The 20642-nt window shown below is 41.7% G+C and overlaps 1 protein-coding gene across 2 annotated transcripts in view; it reads right to left on the minus strand.

Moving 5' to 3' along the window:
• Positions 1-20642, minus strand: part of DIS3L2 (DIS3 like 3'-5' exoribonuclease 2) — a 4570298-nt gene that overhangs the window by 897484 nt on the left and 3652172 nt on the right. For both annotated transcript variants that reach the window (XM_044070680.1, XM_044070679.1), the window contains one exon: positions 2922-3105. In XM_044070680.1, the coding sequence (XP_043926615.1) occupies positions 2922-3105 (184 nt within the window). The remainder of the gene's footprint in view (positions 1-2921; positions 3106-20642) is intronic.

Here is a 20642-nt window from a genome sequence, read left to right on the forward strand (position 1 = left end):
TGTGGCTATTTTATATTTTTGCATCACATTTGGTCCATTTTTCATAAAATTGTGTTTTTTGGCAAATTAGTGACAAATCACTAAAGACGGACGATAGAAAATAATGGCAGACATTTGAGTTTCAGATTTTATACCCTTCAGAAAAGTCATACTAATGCAAGACCTATTCTATTATCTTTCTAAGTTTATTAGAACAATATTTAAAAATTGTCCTTATTTGTGGGCATTTGTCCCACTTCTGTGTATGGCTTTGTCCAGATTTCTTGCTCTGAGGTTGAGAGGTATGACATATGTGTCAGGGCCATCACAGTCAGCCAGAGACATTTCAAATTGTGACATACTTGTTGCACCCCACTCCACCATGTACTGACTTTGGATGTGTCCAAGCAAGGCAAGGAGTAGTTATGCAGTGTAAATGTGCAGTGTGTCCCCCCCCCCCCCATCCAAGGTAGACACAAGTACTACAGTGGCTTTTCATATGTCCTTGATTTTGCAGAAAGGTCTGGTTTCTGTCATATTTTTGTACTGTTGATTTATGCTTATTACTCAAAGTGCCTGTTGCTCTGTGTTTAAGTAGCAATGCTTTAATGACCATAATGAAAGCTTGTCTGAGATCACAAGATGCAAGTAAGCTTTAATAAGCATACTGTTAAAGAATTGAAAACATTGAAAGCCTTTCTGTTGTTGCCATGCAGAGAATACTTGACTAGATAATGTATAAGCCTTGGGTATTAAAGGACAGGATTCCATTATTTTAAAAAGCTCATTACACTTGTTGGAGACTTCCAGTCATCTCTACAGACTTTACCTGTAAACTAAACAGAATGCCAATCATGTGTGGTCCATAACCTGTACAGTAATCCTTTAAGCAATGTATCTTGAGCTTGTTTCTTATTTGCTTTTCATTTTTTACTTACATGTTTTCCCCATGAAACAAGTAGATAGTTGTCAGGCAGCAGGTCTTTTTTGGATAAGAAACATTTTACAAGTGGGGGCATCACAGAGATTTCTACTTTCAGCATGTTACTTGGCACTTTAATAAAGCTGAATATAAATTATAATTAGAATTGCAGTGCAAGGAGAAGTGGTTTGAGTTGAGTGCTTCTGGTTTTGCTTGTACTTGATTTTGACTGGCATTCCAGTAATGTATTTAAAAAGTAATTTATTTTTTCATGCCTCACAACCTTTTGTTTCCATCTAGATATTAAGTAAGCTGTCATGCAGCCAATGCACTGAAATATTTTTATTCTTCTACACTTATTTTTGTCTTGATCGGACTCTCATAATGATGGTTTGCCATGCCACCCAGGGGAGTGTATTTAATTAAAGTTAGTTTTTGTGGTTTTGAGCATAGCTCCTCCCCTTTCTGGTTGGCCACACCCATTCCCCTTGACCCCACCCATTCAGCTGGCTCCTGCAGCCCCCTTTTGATTTGAAGCCACTGTGTCTAAGCATTGGCACAAAAGCCCTTGTACAGGAAAACCAGACAGACTTATCCTTCTCAGTCCACAGTACTCCTCATTTATAATTAAAAACTCAAGCAGATGATTTCTGTGATGAAGCTGACCACTAGGAGGCTTTAGCAGATCATTCAGAGACAGCTCTGTGTAATCTCCAGTAAGGGATGAAGCTATTGGCCTGAAACCACTATTCCACTGGTCCTCTACTGAAGCAAAGGATCAGTCTGGGCTCAAGCTTTCCTTGTTCAAAGGTAAACTCACTAGCTGAATAGTTCTGATGGCCTGCTGGACACTGCACTTGTTCTACTACAAACGTTCAAGTCCCAAGTGCTCAAAGTCCATAGTCTTGAAACCAGGGACTCTGGAATCCTGTAACTCATACAGGCTGCTGTTGACAATCAAACGTGCATAACGAATCATGCAGAGGGAGCAGGAGGGGAGATTTCAGGGTTAGGAAACAGGAGGGAAATTTTAAGGTTAGGGAGCAAGAAGAGAGTTTTAGGGTGAGGAAGCAAGAAGGGAAATTTTAGGATTAGGAAGCGAGAAGGAAAGTTTTAAATTTAGGGAGTGGGACGGGAGTTTAGGGTTAGGGACTGATTAGGGAATATAGGTTTACAGAATGGAGATTATAGGTTTAGGGACTGATTGCAGATTTTAGGTTTAGTGAGGGGGGAATGGAGTTTTATGGTTAGGAAAATATTTAAAATAGCTTTAGGATTAGAGTTATGGCTCTGGTAGGGCTATACAGTTTAACAGGATAGGGTGTTAGGAGGACTACGCAGTCAAGTAAGACTGAGCTAGGAGACTTAGAGCACTTGCCTTTTTGAGCAAGTATGTTGTGAGAGCCAATAACACATGAACACTTGTAGTAGGCCCCACCATACAAACATTCTGGTGATGCACCAATTTGCACATGGGGGTCTGAGGATGACATACCAACAAATAGCCACAAGAACAGATGTTGAACACCCTCATTTGTGTGAAGCATAATGACAATTTTTTCCCATCTTAGAAGTTGAGAAGTCACACTATCTCTAGCACCTATGTAAGTTATCAATATTGTGCTTTTCTCTTACATAGCACAATGAATATTAGTGCAAGCCATAGCTAGTAATTTATAGGAAGCTCTGAATAAACACATGTAACCAAGGCAGCAATGTTCCTCTTCTGAGAGGTTCAGATTCTCAAGAACACTGAAAGTCAACAGCACTGAGAGTGCAGCTCACTAACAAATAGAAATGGTTTAGAGATGATCAGATAACTTACAAAAAAATAGGTTTGCAAAATTAGTGATCCAAAGAACTGTGATGTCCCTTTGTATAACTAAAGACTTACTAATTTGAGAACCTGCATAATGAAATCACTAGCCGCTTTAATTCACCCAAAGTGCCAGACTCTCATGTAATGCTCCTGTACAAGGAAAGTACTACCTTTGTTAATTTTCTAAAGTGCAATACTCACATGTAATGCTCCAGCACTACTGAAATCCAAATTTAGCCCCATTTGGTCACAAAACTCTTTCAAGTCATTCAACATCTTGGTTTGAGGTTCAGGGTGACGACGCAGCAATGCCTGCTCAGGAAATGAGTGGTAAATGTGATGAGCAACTGACATGTTTGCTAGGAGCATAAACTCTTCGACTAATCTGAAACACAAGAAAGGAGAGCAGAAATTAAACTGCTGGCTTGAGGCAAAAGGCAAAATTTAACACCAGGCACTGATCACATAATGGAAATGGCAAATTAGGCTAAGGTGGACTACTGAATAATTTGTTTACAAGCTGGAGAAGTATTATATCTTCTCTGATGAAAGTGAATTGTTCTTATTTTACAAAAAGGCAACAAAACAGTTGTCTAGGGAAGTATTGTATGTGTGCCAAAAAAAAAAACTGTAAAATAGGTAACAGCATGCAGAAAAGGCTCTTTTCCAGATGCTTTACATGGAGCAAAAATGAATAATGCAATGAAAGAAATTTTGTTAATCCAGTATGACTCTATCAAATGGCCACACACACTTTGTCCATCTAGTATGAGTACTCTCCAAAATGAATTCAGTTTAACATTCTGAGCGAAACTGGACTAATGTTTACAAGGCATCTAAAGACAGCTATGCTTACTATTCCCAAAATACAGTTTACAGGCCCTGTGTGTGCAACATGCCCCCCCCCCCTCTGCTAACCTAACTTACCACGTATAAAACAACCTCACCTGCGCTAATCAAACCTATATATGATACAGCATGTTTATCGGTTGTAACCTAACATGTATAAAAACAACATTTTTAATTGTGCTAATCTGACTTACCATTTATGGAACATGCTCATCTGAGATTATCTGAAAAGAGATATCTACTTACCATAACTTTGAATCTGCTCATCAAAGATGGATCCTGGATCCAACCTCGGATCCGAGCTGGCAACTGATGGACAGATCCAGAGCTCAAGCTCCTCCCCTTCCAATAATCCCCTGCTGACCTGCAACCCTCAGATCGAGTTTGCTAGATAGAGAAAAAGAACAGCATCACATGTCCAAGAGACATACTATATCCAAAGGGAAACATTCCTCCAATACTAGCAGGTACTCAGAAGGAAGGGAGAAGAAGGGCAGGAGTGTGATGAATAATGACACTGGATAGCACAGGCTCCAAGTTATGGTAAGTACATAACTCTTTATCTGATGCTACCCATGTCATTATACATTATGGATGGTCAGAGTCCCCAGATGTTATTAAGCCTGGGTGGCCTCAGGGAAGGATATGCAGGAGCACAGAGGAACCAGAGGAATCCCTGCTCCTAGACACCAGATCCAACTTATAGTGAGAGACAAAAGTGTGAGGGTTAGACCAAGTAGCAGCAGCAGCACAAACCTCATCCATGGAAATCTTAGCTAGGAAGGCTGAAGACGTAGCCACAGACCTAGCAGAATGGGACTTAACTGGTCTGGAAAGCTGCATATGCCTGTTATCATAAATGTAGGAAATACAAGTAGCAATCCATCTGGAAATAATTATCTTGGAAACCGCCAGGCCTGCTCTGGCCATAGAAAAGGCCATGAAAAGCTGATTTAACTTTCGAAATTCCTCAGTCTTCTTAAAATAAAAATGTAGATGCCTATGGATGTCTAAGCAATGCAAAGTATATTCCCTCTTATTAGAATAATTGGGAAAGAAAACTGGTAGCTGAATACACAGATTGAGGTTAGCTTCCGAGGCCACCTTAGGAACAAAAGAAGAATTTGTCCTGAGGGAAACCCTATCTCTGTGGAAGATCAGGAGAGGGGGCTTAATACTGAAAGCCTGCAACTCGGAAACTCTTTTGGCAAAAGTAATAGCCACGAGGAAAGCAGTCTTTCAAGACAGAAATTTAAGATCACAAGAAGCAGCTGGTTCAAAGGGCGTTAAAGAGTTAAAGACCATGGCGGGGGAGTATCTTTGATAGAAGGTCGAAGGAGAAGGATCCCCTTGAGAAAGGCTTTGCATAGTTTAGAAGAAAAGGCAGGACATTCATTTGAATGGAAATTAGAGATGGGCGCCAGCTAGAGTTTGATTGTGGAGAAACTAGCACCTTCCTAATAGAGAGAAGTCAAGAACAGCAAAATATCAGGAATTGGGGCTGAAAAGGAAACTAGTTTGCATTGTCTGGCCCAAACAGAAAATCTTTTCCATTTGCTGGAATACACCTTTTTTGTAGATGGCTTCTGAGATGCCAAAATAATATTTCTCACCTGAGAGGGAAGCCTGGACTGAGAAAGAATCACTGGAACTGGAGAAACCAAGAAATTACATAAAGAGTCTGAAGGTTGGGGAGAAGAAGCCCCCAAAGATGGGAAATGAGATCCAGAGCTGGACCCAATATCCATGGAGGAAATCTCAGATGAGATCGAAGAAGGGAGAACCACGGCTGACTAGGTCAAAAGGGGTTAATGAGGATGAGAGGAGTCTTCAGGCAGCAGGCTTTCTGTAACAACTTGGGAATTAGATGAGTGGGGAGGTAAGCATAGTAGAGTCCCGACGGCCATTCATGAACCACAGCGTCCCTGGGAGACTCTCCCTCTGCTGTGATGAGAGCAATGTAGGTGCTGCATTTGTGGTTGACTAGAGAGGCAAAGAGATTATAGCAAGGTTGACCCCAGCAGTCAGAAATCTGATGTGCCACTGATGGAATCAGGGCCACTTGTGAGAACTCAAGATGGACCTGCTGAGTTTGTCAGCCAAGCACGCTGGAACTGCCAGGAATGTGAGTTGTAAGAAAAAAAGTGCCTGGAAGACGTTGCCCATTCTCACACTCTCATGGCCTCTCTGCACAGGGGATAAGATTGTTTCCCCTTGCTTGTTAATATACCAGACAACTACCATGTTATCCGTTTGAACTGCTATAGTCCCAATTGGGAGAGTCTCCTGAAAGGCTTGCAATGTTAGAAGGACAGTTCTCATCTCTACAATGTTTATGTGCAGTTTGGTCTCACTGGGGGACCATGTGCCTTGAACCATCCTTCCCTGAAAATGCCCCTCCACCCCAACAGGAAGGCGTTTGTGGTCACTGTGGCCTTAGGCCAGGGAAGACAAAAGGGCCTGCCAAAAGTTAGATCCTGAGACTGGAGCCAACAAGCAAGGTGATTTTTACAGACATGAGTCATCCTGACAGAAGTGGACATGGGATGAACTTGAGCAGACCACTGAACAGCTAGGGTCCACTACAAAACCCGCATGTGATACCTAGGAAATGGGACTAATTGAATAGCAGCTGCCATTGAGCCTATCGCCTGTAGAAATAGGATAGCTGCTGGACACACTAGAGCCAGCAAGCAAGAGACCTGATCCTGAAGAAGTTGAACTCTGTGTGGGAAAGTGCTGCAGTCTCCAACACCGTGTCCAGTTGTACTCCAATAAACTCTACGTTCTGACAGAGAAAGACTGGAATTGGACAGACTGACCATGATGCTAAGATCCCAAAAAAAGGCTGAAGGTATAGTTGGTGGCCATTAATAGTTGATGCCTTGTGGGGGCTGTGATGAGTCAATCATCCAGGTATGGAAAGATGTAGAAGCCTTGTAGCCTGAGATGAGCTGCCACCAGTGCCACACATTTAGTGAACACCCAGGGGCTGTGGCGAGTCCAAAGGGCAGGCCTCTGAGCTGGTAATAATTGGCCCCTAACCAAAAGTGCAGGTGTCTCCTGGAGCATCTGTCGATCTTGATGTGATAGCACGTCCTTGAGATCCCCTGAGTTCATCCAATTATCCTTGCGCAAGAGAGGCAGAATGGACTGAACAGTGACGACCTGGAACTTGGACTTCTGAACTGACAGATTTAGTTTGCTGAGGTCTAAATTTGGACGCAGATCCCTGGTCTTTTCTGGCACCAAAAGAAGCAAGAGTGAGATCTGGACCCTCATTGTCCTGTTGGGACCTCTTAGATGGCTCTTTTTCGAAGAAGGTCTAGAGAACCTCGATGTGGGCCAACTCCCTCTGGTGGGGTGGAATGTCTGGGAGAGATTTTGACTTTGGGGGCTAAAAAAAGGGAACGAAGTAACCCCTGGAAATAATCTTTAACACCCACTAATCTGATGAGATATTTGTCCAGGCATGTGGGTGAAGGGAGAATTGTCCCTCAACTGCCTCCAGGGCAGAACAGCTGGGCAGCACTTCAGGAGTGCTGGGAGGGCTTCTCTAAGAATAGTTCTCGGGAGCCCTGATTCTGCAGAACCCCTCTACCTCTGGGGCGGCATCTACCATTGAATCCCCTACCCCTGTTAGTAGAAGAGGACGCATGGGGAGCATCGTGGGAGGAGTGGGTTCTGAGAAAGTAAAGCTTTTTACTACCTCTCCAAGTCTTAAAAAAGGACTGTTGAGGAGTAGAAAACTTGATTCCAACAGTGGGCAGCCTTTCCCTCCTGCTCACTGCAGGTTAACATTTCCTTGACGGAAGGTTCAAACAAGGTAGAGCTGTCAAAGCTGGGCAAGACCGCAATCCAAATTTTAACTTGCTACAGATCCCCCACCATGCCCCAGGATTCCCACTCATTTCTTGATACACTGGAAAATATTAGGGTACAACCCAATACCCTAATAATGGGCGATTTCAAATACCCCACCATTAACTGGGAAAACTACTCATGCACCAACTCTTTTATTTAACGTTTTCTGGAATTCATAAATTCTAACGCCTTTGATCAACTTATCCAAACCCTGACCAGGGGCAGCAATATCCTAGACCTGGTCATTACCAACATGGGTGACCGGTGTTCCACATCAGAGGTCAATTCCTCATTGGTCAGATCCAACCACAAGCTAATCAGCCTAGACATCCACATCCTGCCCCCACCCCCCATTAGGGAAACCATCGTAAAAAATTTCTCCAAAGCCAACTTCTCGCTTCTTAAGACAGAAGTGGCAAACTTCACGACACCCAAACAGATGGACAATAGAGGTAAAACTGCTGAATCCTACACAAATGCACTTTATAAGCACTTACACGAGTGCATGGATCGTGCTATCCCTAACAGAACCAAGATGCTATGCTCCAAAAAAAGGAAGCCAATCTGGTGGTCCCCTGCCATAAACAAACTCTACAACAGAAGAAAGAAACTGTTGCAAAAAAAAAAAAGAGTAAAATCCCATGACTGGAAGAACTCCCTGGTCAGACGCAGTAAGAAGCTGAGATCCCTCATAAAATCCTCCAAAGCTAGTTATGAAAACAAAATTGCCACTGATTCTAAATTCAGCCACTATGCATTCTATAGCTATGTCAAGAATCTCAATGGCAACACTCAGATCTGCTCTGAGTTACAGCACAATGGCATTAAATATACGGAACCAACTGATACTACCAACATCCTGGCAGACAGGTTCAGTGCTAACTTTACCCCCCCCCTCACCCCCTAAAGGGCCCATCTCTATACCGGAAGAATGCAAAGTTCCTGTAATCACGGCTGCACAGGTAAAAACCACACTCTCCAAAGCCAAGAGCACAGCATCCATGGGACCTGACATCCCAGGCTGCGTTCTACATGAACTACAGAATGAACTGCCACCCCACCTAAGCACCATGTTCAATCATAGCCTCACCTCAGACTTTGTGTCCACTGAATGGCACACAGTGACGGTTATCTCACTCCACAAAGGGGGAGCCACCATTGGCCTTGGGAACTACCGCCCCATTAGCCTAATAAGCCTGGTCTGCAAGGCCATGGAACGTATCATGGAACTTATAAACAAAGACACTGGTAATCTCCAAACTCTAGACCCCACCCAGTTCGGGTTTGTAAATGGCAGATCATGTCTCCTAAACCTGACTGACTTCTGTGAAGCAGTCACCCAAGCCATAGACAAGGGTAAGGTGGTTCACACAGCCTATCTAGATCTCACTAAGGCTTTTGTTACCATCCCCCACTCTGGAATTATAGATAAACTCACTAAACTAGGTATAAATCCCTATATCACAAGATGGGTTGCCAACTGGCTCACTGACAGAACCCACACTTTGAAAGTAGCAGACTCCAAATCCGACTTCAGACTAGTGACAAGTGGAATGCCATAGGGTTCAGTCCTGGGTCCCCTCCTGTTTGGTATCTACTTTTCTGAAGTACATGCTAACACAGAAACTCTTTGGCTAACGAAGTTCGCAGATGACTGCAAACTAGGAGCCATAATTGAAACTCCTAACTATGTGGACCTCCTACAAAAGGGCCTCACTGAGACAGATGCCTGGTGTCAAAGCCATGGCCGCAAGCTCAATGCCAAAAAGTGCACTGTCATACCCTTTGGTAAAAACTCTGTACCCATGAGCTACCACATAGGTGGTAGTCTACTTAACACCAAAAGTGTGATAAGAGACCTTGGGACACAGGTGGACAGTAGTCTCTCCGATAATCACATCGCCACAGTAGTCAGGAAATCCTTCTACATGGCACACCTCATCACAAAAGGTTTCTCATCCAGGTAAAAAGAGGTCACTGCTCCCCTCTACTCGTCACTCAGCCCCATTATAGAGTACAACACCCCTTTTGGTATGTACTTCACAAGACATCTACAACAACTGAAAAGGCTGCAGAAATACCTCATAAAGAGGATTACTGGCCTCAAACAGATGCCCTACGCAGACAGTCTCAAAAAACTCCAGCTTTACTCTGTTGCATATTGCCTACTCAGTGGCAATCTCTGCCTAACATTCAAAGCTATATCAAACCCAGAGCTGTTGGACATGCTCCACTTAAAAGAAATCTCAATCCCTCTGAGCTACACGTTCTAAACTTTGTCACCACAATAAACAGAACATGCTGGAGGGATAGATTCCTGTCACAGATACTTCCCATACTCTGGAACAACCTATCTGTATCAAACAAAGCTCCTCATCAGCACTCCAAGAAAAATCTTGATGACTGGATGGGAAATAGGGAATTTACCCCGGGGATCACCTCTGTGGCTCTGCTCGACAGGGGCATAGGAAAATAATTTTCTTGGGTGTCAAAAGCCAGGGTACCTTTTTGGCTAGGCTTGTATAGGCCCTAGGGCCGATAGCCTAGTACCTACCTATGAACCTATGAAAGAGAGCATTGGTAAAAGACACCTTGAAGAGCTCAGCAAACCCGCAAAGGTGAAGCCAGGCATCATGTCTAATGGCAATTCTTGTGCCAGCCACTCAAGAGGTGGCCTCTGCCACATTGGAGATCAACCTCATTGAAGCACTAAGACAGGGAAGTCAGAGTGGCCAGCTTAGAAGAGACCAGTTTAAGACTCTCCAGGGGCAGTAACTCTGTAAGGGAAGTGGTGAGCTCCAATACCAAATCCTTCTGAAGCTGGGTAAAATGTGCCATGTAGTTATTTGCCCTCAGTCCAAATGTAGCTGAGGCAAACACACTTTTTCCAACATGGTCGATCGTCCAATACTCTCTATTTGGGGGATAGACCGAGTAGCTCTGCTCCGCCACCTCCTTCTTAGTAGCAGCGGCCACCACTATGGCATCAGCAGGGGTGCCCTTACTCCAAAAGGCCTTATCTTTGGGTGGGCTGATAAACCTGTCCGCCTTTTTAGGTTCCACTGTATCCAGCTCCTTCCATGCCCTGCCGGCGCTGAGATCCACAAGCTTGTCAGCAGGAAGGGACACACAGGTAGAAAATGGGGCCGTCCCAAAGGCCTTCAGGTACACGGATTCCTCCGAAGACAGGGTAGAAGACCAACCACCTTTTTGCTTGAGAATTTTGAGGATGTCTCCAAAAGACTCTTCCTCTGGTGGAAGCCTGGGGAACTCGTCCCCCTCCTCAAAATCTGTGTCCTCTGTCTGGGACTCTCTAGGGAAGTCCAGGTGCCTCCTCTTACGTTCATCCACAGTGAACTCTGGGGTGGAATCAGAAGAGACTGTGACCCCAAGGGAGATAGTTCCCATCTGGAGGCGGTCGCAGGAGGGCTGACCATGGAAGGATGAAGAGGCTTCGCTGCCCAAAACTGAGAGGTGCTGGAGAGGACCTACAAATGGACAGTTACCAAAACTGGAGAAGGTCCACTATACTGCTCAGAAAGCCGATGGACTGGATGAAGCCCCCTCTCCTCTCCTGCAGCCGCAGCCACCCATGAGAGGAGGAGGGACCCAGATGCACCACCAAAGCCCCCAGAAGATACTGGCCCTAAGCTGTCCAGCGCTGAAGCCCCCAAAGGAAGGGAATGGTCTGAAAAATCTGGGTCCGACCCCACACCTGGGGAACCAGCACTGAACTCTCAGGTCTGAGAGGCAGCATGTTCCGAGGGGAACTGACCCCACCATGGACCCTGACAGTGCCGGGAAGGGAGGGATACTGGACACAGTCATTCTCTCACCAGGAATGCTCTGGCCCTGGTGTTCCAAACCCAAATGGGGCAGAAGAGTAGACTGAAGCCCTGAGGATAGAGAAGGACCCCTAGGTAACTGAGCTGGGGATGGTAACAAGCCCAGCAGGATCTGGGCCATGAAGAAACTCATCATCCTGTCCAGATCTGTAGGTAGTAAACTTCTGGAAGACCCAGACGATATGAAGGAATGCCCCCCTTTAGATGGAGAACTAGACAATGTCCTGCGATCTCCGAAGGGGGATCGACTTCTGCTCATCGGATCCGATGACCTAGATCTGGAGGGGGAGCTATCAATGACTACTGGATCCGAGATAATGATCAGATCTGAAGCCCTGAGAGGATTCAATGCTTTAGCTGGTGTGCTAGACAAATCCGAACAGGTCAGATCCGGGGAAAGCTTGCACCGAGTCATATCTGAAGGCTTCCAAGGCGTTGATCCCCTCGGAGGGTAAGAACCTGGATCCAAAGCTGTAGAGGCTGGACTCAGACTCGGGGATCTGCGATCAGAGAGCCTCAGCTTTTTAGAAGGAGATCCCTTATTAGGAGGTAAGGACCTCTTCTTAGGATCCTGGGAAGCTGAGGAGGGGACAGCCCTAGTAACCAGGGGACCTCCTTTAGCTAACCCCTTCAAAAGCAGTTTGTTTCTGCGCTCCATGAGAGCCCTTGGCTTGAATCCAGTGCAGATGTCACATTCAATTTCGAGATGGGGCTTTACTAAACAATAAATACATTCCTTGTGTGAGTCAGAATGAGGCATCCTCTGACCTCACAGAGAGCGTCTTTTAAAGTCAGAGGGCTTATAAGACATACTGCCAAAGGCATACACACACAGACCAAGAGGCAGGACATACACACACACACACACACACACACACACACACACACACACACACACACACACACACACACACACACAAAACCCCACTAATAAGGAAAACAGCTTAAAACTAAACTGCAGCAAATATTAAATAAAGAAACACTTTAAAACTACTACTTTTTTAAATTAAATAACTAGCTATGGGAGGAAGCACCCACAGTGGAAACTGAGATTAAATTCAATAATATTTTCTAAGTTTCCACCTCATTGTATAAGTAACTGAGGTTCCAATATGAAAAATATGAACTTTCTAAAACTGGTACATTGTGCATGTTTACAGAGAGCATTAGTTGAATCTTTGTTTTTTATACTGTAATTATGCTGATAAATCCTCTGAGAGGACATTCTGGGAAGGCTGTAATGTGATATACACTTTACGATTATATCTTTTTAACACAACTGAAAATGACTAATATAGTTTGAAATAGTAATTCAGGTAAAACAAATGTATTTACCACTAATGCAATATGCCTACAATATTGAGATTTTAATATGGGGCTGACAACATTAAGGGGCATTTTGGCATTTTTGATGAACAGACAAATGATAAAACTATTTGGCTGATGAAGTCTGATGAAGGGGGTGGTACCCACTATTTCTGACACTATTAATTACATTAGTGCAGGAAACTGATACATGTATTCATGTTTCTAAAAATGAAGTTAAAGTTGCACATAGGAAGACTGACTAACAACTCTTGGATTTATTCTTACAAGGAATAGTTGGAATAATTTTTTGAATCCCAAGACCTTCTGAACTTCCTTAATAACAAGCATCCGGTTACCCCTACTATCCTTGGTATTCCCAAAGCATACAAAAGTGTGCTGATCCACTTTTAAGGCCAAAAGCAGTAGCATAAAATTCAAAGACCTACCCCTTGGCTATTTTTGTTGACAGGAATCTTAAACCTGTTACTTCTTTTATACCAGACCTACTAAAGGACTCTTGGGATTTCTTGGGTAGAGGTAAGTAGGACATGTTTAATGACATTGGATTTCTAATCACTGACACTGATTCATTTACTTGCATACCCCGAAGACATATATGGGTTTTATCAGTGACATTCTTGTAGAATATAGTTCCTTAACTGGTAAGGATATCAGACTTTTAACAAATTTATGAGTTTGTTTTTGGAAAACATTTTTATATTTTTGAAGGTGAAGTTTACAAACAAATATTCAGAGTAGCCATGAGGGTGGCTTGTGCCCTAACCATTGTGAACTGAGTTTTGTACTACTGGGAGTTGTGTTTAAACACAATCCATTTATTTTACAAATTGTGTCTTGTATCTTTGATACCTGAATGATATCTTCATACTTTGGAAAGATGCAGAAGAGACAGCTGATGAGTTTGTTATATACTTGAACAGTAAGTAGCACAGATTTCCTCAGGTTTACATACATTTTCAATAAAGATTTTGTTAACTATTTGGACACTACAATTTTAACAGGGAAGATATGTTTCCAACACTTACAGAAAACCCACATTCAGTAATTTAATCTACACTTTATGAGTCACCACCCATACAGACAAACGTAGGCATTGTGAGAGGGTCAATTTATCAGATTGTCTCATACGACTATCTGATGACAGCTTGTTTCTATCAAAAGTTAATCTGAAAGATGTGTTTTTAGAGAGGGACTACTCTAGTGTTTTATTACATAAAACCATTAAAGATGTATTTCAACAGAGGACTGACCAGTCTGGAACCTTGTTAGGGTCTGAAAGGTCTGTATCCATGATTAAGTTCACAGTTACCTAAATGGATACAAATCCCTGGGGTAGGGCTCTGATACTAAAATTTCAGGGACAGTCTCATGAAATTGTCAATACAGTCAGAATTAACTGGAATAGTTTCAAGACTAACATGGAGAATTTGGGGAATAGCCATTATTTGTGTACAAAGTAGGGAGAAATTTGAAGTCAGCATTTGAAAAACCATAAAATTCAGATTACAAAGATGATATCAATGGCTCAACTAAGAACTGTGGTTCTTGTACACAGTGTCCTTACATTCTCCTAGGTGGTAGTTTATCTTAATACTACCATGGATAAAGCCTTTTTCCATAAAGGCACTTGTGATTCTATTAGAGTAGTTTATTTGGTTAAGTCTGACACATGGCCTGCCTTTTATGTTGGCAAGGCTGAACATCATAGAAAAGAATATATGAGCACTTATATGACATCAAAACAAAAAATGTTAAAAATGCTTTATATAAGCACTTTTTAGTGTGTGCAAAATTTACGAAATTTTTATTCAGTATTCTTGATATAGTCGAATTGAGTCTGAGGGATGATGCATGGGAGACCAGCCTTGAATATAGGGAATTATACTGGCAGATCAAATTAGATGCAACTCATTTTCCAGGCGATTATGAAAATATTTCTATACAGCCCATGTTAAAATTAAGAGCTGCTAAATTATAAGTGCCCCCCCTTTATGAGTTATGTGTTTTAGGTTTAGATTATTTTAAAAGTTTATATTTACGTTTGATAACTTTGGAGTGTGCAGGGTTTTTACATTAAATAAATTGTAATTAATTTATATCACTACTTTAGGTGCATCCTTTAAAATTTGTATTTATTTTCAAGATGAGCCATTATTTATGTTAGACACTGTTTACTATATAGCTTTACATTTGAATTATTTTGTGTGTATTTCTCTTTAAGGCAGGCACGGCGTGATGTATTTAAATTCACTTTTCATTTGAACTGAACAGTTCTGACAAAGTCTGATACAATTGTATTTGGACAAAACGGCTCTTTGGTTAACTGGTTGTACTGGTTGTACTTCATGCAGGCACACCTCCAAGGTAAAGACTATATCATAAATGAAAAAAAAATTCCTCACTGGAAGCAGTCAATGGCATGACCCCAAGACACCCTTAGGTTATACAATGGTCACAAGCATTTGGGAAGCATTTGGGAAGAGATAGGAGATGCTTGGTGGCCCGACAATAAACAGAAGTACTGGTGTAAGCCAGAAAGAAGGAGAACAAAGAAAAATAAATAAAATAAAAAAATGATTCCAACTAGTACTGCTCCAACTAGTACAGCTGTAAGTAGCTGCGGTAGTACGGCGGTAGCGTTGTTACCTCACAGCAAGAGGTTCTCCCGTTCGATTCTCAGCTGGGCTTGGGAGTGCCTTCTGTGTAGAGTCTGCATGTCCTCCCCTTGGCTGGGTAGCGTTCGAAAGACATGCGTGTGTAAATGGGCGTGCTTTTGTTGAAGGTTGGGCATCGAGCTGGCACCTCGGTGTTTCGTAAAAATCTACTGCCAATCATTAGCGGACCGGAGTTCCGCTGTGGCAACCTCTTACCGGGAAAAGCCGAAAGACAAACAACAACAGTACTGCTGTAAGTAATCAGTATAATAAATCAAAACAGATCCAGTACAATAACTAACTATATGTACAGGTGCCACAGTTATTTGCACCGATTTCAAATACTGAAAATAGTTAACTAAAAGTACAGGTGCTACAGTTAACTGCGCTTGATTACTTATTGTACAGCTATTTCAGGGGCTAGACTGCAAGTCTCCTTGAGCAGGATGAAAACAGATGCCCACTAGCTATTACAACAGATGGGTTTGCAAGGTTATGCAAAATGCAGAGCACGTTGCAGCTTAACACAAACTATTGCAAAGGTGCTTAATGTAGCAGTATTTAAGTAGTCAAAACAAGCAAACAGCCAAAAGAACCTGATGCGGTTAACAAGCAAAAAGCAAATAAACATTCAGAAGACTGTAAGTTCCCCTTCTCTCAGTAAAACACACGGCAAAGCAGTCACAAATGAAAAAAACACACACACGCACACAACTAGCAGGCACACAGGTCTCAACATTAGACTAAAAAAGGCTAGAAAAATTCACTTCCTTGGTGTTGCAGAGATCAGATAAGTAAATCAGTAGCTCAGGTGTGCAGTGTTTTACAGTTTAGCACAAACAAGTAGTTAGCCTCACAACACTGTAGTAATGAAAGTGGGCAAAAACAAGCAAACAGGCAAAGAAACTGGTGGTGGTGCTAATAAACTAAAAATAAATATTTGTCTATTTAGTGAATTTCTTTTATTAACAAGGGTGTCAGGCGTCCTTTTCAGTCAGGACATGGGTCAAATTGCAAAATCAATTATAGATCATACAAAAAAACCTGACAAAAGCCTATAGTAACACTAAAATGACAATCTTCAGATGAATACTAAGCCAGTTTGACAATGTTGAAAGAATGATTATGCACACACAAATTTTAAAACAGTATATATTAGCCTAATTTAACATACAGAATAACAATTGTCCAAAAAAAAAATACACACACACACACACACACACACACACACACACACACACACACACACACACACTGGATATAAAAAGTTTACACATCCCTGTTAAAATGCCAGGTTTTTGTAATATAAAAAAATGAGACTAAAATCATTTCAAAACTTTTCCTACCCTTAATGTGACCTATAACCTGTATAATTCAATTGAAAAACAAACAATCTGTTAGGGGAAAAATATAAAAAATAAAAAATGTACTATAAGCTGGTTGCATACGTGTGCACACCCTTAAACTACTTAACCACATGCATGTGACGACAAGCTCTCTCAGTAGCTTGAGCTCCTCCCCACCCCATAATGTGCTCCTCCTAGCTAGCTGTCTAGACTGAGTAAAGCCATCTATATAGTAAGAGAAAACTTAGAATAACCATAAAAGTAATAATAATCACCTTTGTTCAGTGGCCAGTTGTAGGCTTGGTGCTCCTCTAGGTCCCTCAGGACAGTTTGGAAGGGGATAGGTGGAAAGACAGAACTCCGCTTAATCACTTTGCTAAGTACATATTTTATAAATTTTATTTAGTCGTTTCTTACACTGGAATGGATGGATGGACAGAATCCCCATTAAAACTTGGGAGTAAATAGGATAAGAAGCCTTTGAGAACAGAAGCCCCAAAGATGACTCTGGACATAAATAAAATGCTTACATTGTAATAATTATCAAAGGTATGCAAAAGGAAGACCATATTGCAGCTGCAGACACTTCATCTAGAAGTTGGTTTCTGAGGAGAGCCACTGAGATAACTTGAGTCCTTACATTGTGTGCACTCTTGGTTTGGAAAGTAGCACAGCTTACTGCCAGATGAACAGCAAAAGGATGCAGTCAGATAACCATTTGGAAAGTAAACTTCTGAAGATGAAATAAGTGGTTATCTTTATGGAATTCCTTTGAAGATAAAATTTGAGCTGACTTTGCAGATATATTCTGCTTGTTGAGATAGTTTGAAAAGATAACTGGTAAGTGAATAAACTGATTCATGTTAAACTGCATTACAACCTTGGGTGCAAATCAGTTATTGTTTCAAAGTGCGACTGTGTCTTTGAAAAGCACGGTGTTTGGAAAATTGGATGACAAGGCTTACAACTCTGAAATTCATCCAACAGGGGTTAGAGCCACTAGAAAAGGGTTTTTTTAGGATAAGAACTTAAGTTCAGCAGAGCTGGCAGGTTCAAATGGGAGTAAAATGAGTTTCTCAAGTCTCATGTAGGAGAAGGATGAGAGTCAATGAGGGTTGTAGATGTTTCTTGTGGCAATGCTGCTCAGTGTGCAACTAAGTTGCCTATGCTGAAGGACTGCATATTTGTTACTGAAGGTCTAGGTTGTTTTCTCATGGCCAGGTATGGAGCATAGACATGATGAGCCCTTTCAATTAACAACTCCTGCTATGGAATACCAGTCCAGTTGATTATTTGTGGTTTCATAAAATTAATACAGTCTGTTCTTTCCAGCTTCTCTGGTACAGCAGAATATCTTAGATATTCCCTTCATGCTCTGCCCTTTAATTCCATTATTTTTTTAAACATCTTTTATTGATCAATCTCATATTCAGTCAGCCTTTTCTTCATTTCGACCTCTGATTTTTGCGATTTTATCACCTCATCTAAACATCTGTTTAAAGCTTCTTCCATTTTATCCAGCCTTTTGTTATTTGAGTTGATATTTATTTTAATCAGCTCTGAGTACATTTGACTTATTTTTTTCCTCTAGGTTACTGGAAGTTTTGCACTGATTTTTGCTGAACAACTGGAGAATTATTTCCAGTTACTGTTTTTCCTCACCTTTTTTGGTCAATTTTCATTCAGGTTCTCTGAGTTACTTTTTTGCTGGCATCCAGACAGTGCACTTAATAGCCAGTTACTGAAATTAACCCAAAAAAACAAGTTCACTGGCTCTCTCTTCTGAGTTTGTTTTCATATTGGGACAGCTGAAATTAAGATGTTAACTCAATGTGCAGTCATCTAATAAGTCCTTGGACTTTTTTTTAGTCTAGGGTTTGAGGGCTTATGAAAGTTGGATCCTAATTTAGCTAGATAACTTATTTGAAACAAGTAAAGGAGACAAAAAAGTTGCCCTCTTTTATCCACACTTTTGAAAACTTAAGGATTGCCTAAATAAGTATTTATTTAAAAAGGCATTTAGTAACTGAGCTTAAGCATCATTTGGTAAGGGCCGAAGACTTATGAGTCTCGTGGACAGAGCCAGTGGTAGCTGCTCTAGAAGTAGCACCCTCAGCATCAAACCCCACTTTGCTATTAGGGTAGCTGAAGAACAGATTTGTGTTCTGTATCTTGAAGAACCACTTTGAGGACTGAACGTGCTTATATAAATAGCAATCACGTGTTATACTCAGTGCCTTTTTTGAGAGTTCAGCCAGAGAGTGAGCATGTATGAATGCAATAGCTAGTTTGTATACAAGTTTACCTAAGTTATTAAGCTTCAATTGTGATGTGTTTCTACTTAACACAAATGCCAGAACAGAACCCACAAAGACTCGTCTATTACATCCTGACAAGTGACAGTAGCTGAATGCAGAATGTGCAGAGGGTTGGATTTAATGACAGCATTTGGGATGTTAGCTATAGACTGCCCCAAAGTATTCAAAATGGCTAAACCACAGTTCATTATGTGGCTTTGACAAACAATAGATCTGAATGCTAAGGTGCAGATGTAAAGCTTTACTCTCTACCACTAGGGATACAACTTGGAAGTAGGAATAATCCTAGACCCCCTTTCTGAATTAGCAGAAATGACAGCTGGGTCAGTAACAGGATTTTTGGACAGATTTATGAGCATCAGGAACTCTATAAAATTTATCTGACTTTTTGGGGGCTGGAGGCTGGGAGCCAGGGAATAAGACAGAAACCACAAATATTTTTTCTAGTGCTCCTAAAACAGGAAGAATTACTAATAATTTGGGAGTATCCATATTTAAGAGTACATAACATCTCTTCTGTCAGTCAGGCACCTCTCTGACTTCCCATTTAAAATGGTCTTTCATCTCTGCAAAAGCATCCCCAAAGGGAATCTCTTTTGTTAGTTAAATCTAAAAATAATGTCGCTCCAACACCTGACTCAAAGTCTGAAGAGGGAAGGAATCTGTGAAGCATAATCTGAACCATCTTGGTCTGATTCGGAAATTTCCTCCTCAGAATTATTATAATTTCATTTTCTTTTTAATGGAGTGCAATAGGAAGAGGAAAAACTTGAAGGACTTTAAAAGATGTTAGGCATACTTAAACCAAGAACTTACTAGAGTTCTGACTGGGGAGGAAGGTGAAGGGAATATATTTACTTTTTTGATTGTGTTTATGAGAGACACCCAGACAACTGTTTCTACAGGTGGAAGCTGTAGGTCTGACTCCCATCAGAGAGGCCTTAACATCCTCACAACTAATCGTAACAGCATGTCTCTGTCAGTTAAAAATAACCTTCAGCCATATGGATAGTCCTATCAGAAGTGCCAGATTCTTTATCAATAATGGTCTCCAAAGATGCAAGGTTAGGGGGTCCATAAGAAGACAGGCAGTCCAGGGACTGCAAAAGCACCTCAGTGGAGTTACCCATCTCAGACCAGCAAAGACAAGTAAGTGGATGTCTTGTTAGATTCAAGTACTTCTCTATTAGTTTTGCATTGTTTTTTCAACTCCGGGGGTGACAGAGGACAAAGAGGATGTCATCTGTAGCCATTTGTTTCAAGGTAAATTTTAAGAGTATTAAATCTGCACTGGAAAGTTTTAGCAGAGAGCACTTCACAAACAGAAAGTACAGTTGTGTACACTTACCATAAATGTAGATGTTCGAGTGTATTCACTGTTGCAGTCATCACATTTGGGTTATCCCTGCCAGGATAGCCCTCGGCCAGCCTGAATACCAGAGACTTAGTATTTCTGCGTCAGTTGCTGTCGCTTGAGGACTGACATCAGGTCGTCAGTGGTATAAAGGAAGGCATCCAATGCCATTGCATCAGTTTTTCTTGCCCTAACCTGTCAGGAGTCCCCAAAGTAGGAGGCCAGGCTCTGGTGGTAGAACCCCACTAGTGGAAAATAAATACTAATGTCCCTTGTAAGGAAAGGAGAACAACAAGGGAAAAAAGGAAGAAAAAGAGAAAGGGGGATGGAGGGAGGGAAACCAGGACTGCAACAGTGAATAAA

This window comes from Protopterus annectens, chromosome 4.part1 (genome assembly GCF_019279795.1).
Source record: "Protopterus annectens isolate FY-2018-M chromosome 4.part1, PAN1.0, whole genome shotgun sequence".
Taxonomy (NCBI): domain Eukaryota; kingdom Metazoa; phylum Chordata; order Ceratodontiformes; family Protopteridae; genus Protopterus; species Protopterus annectens.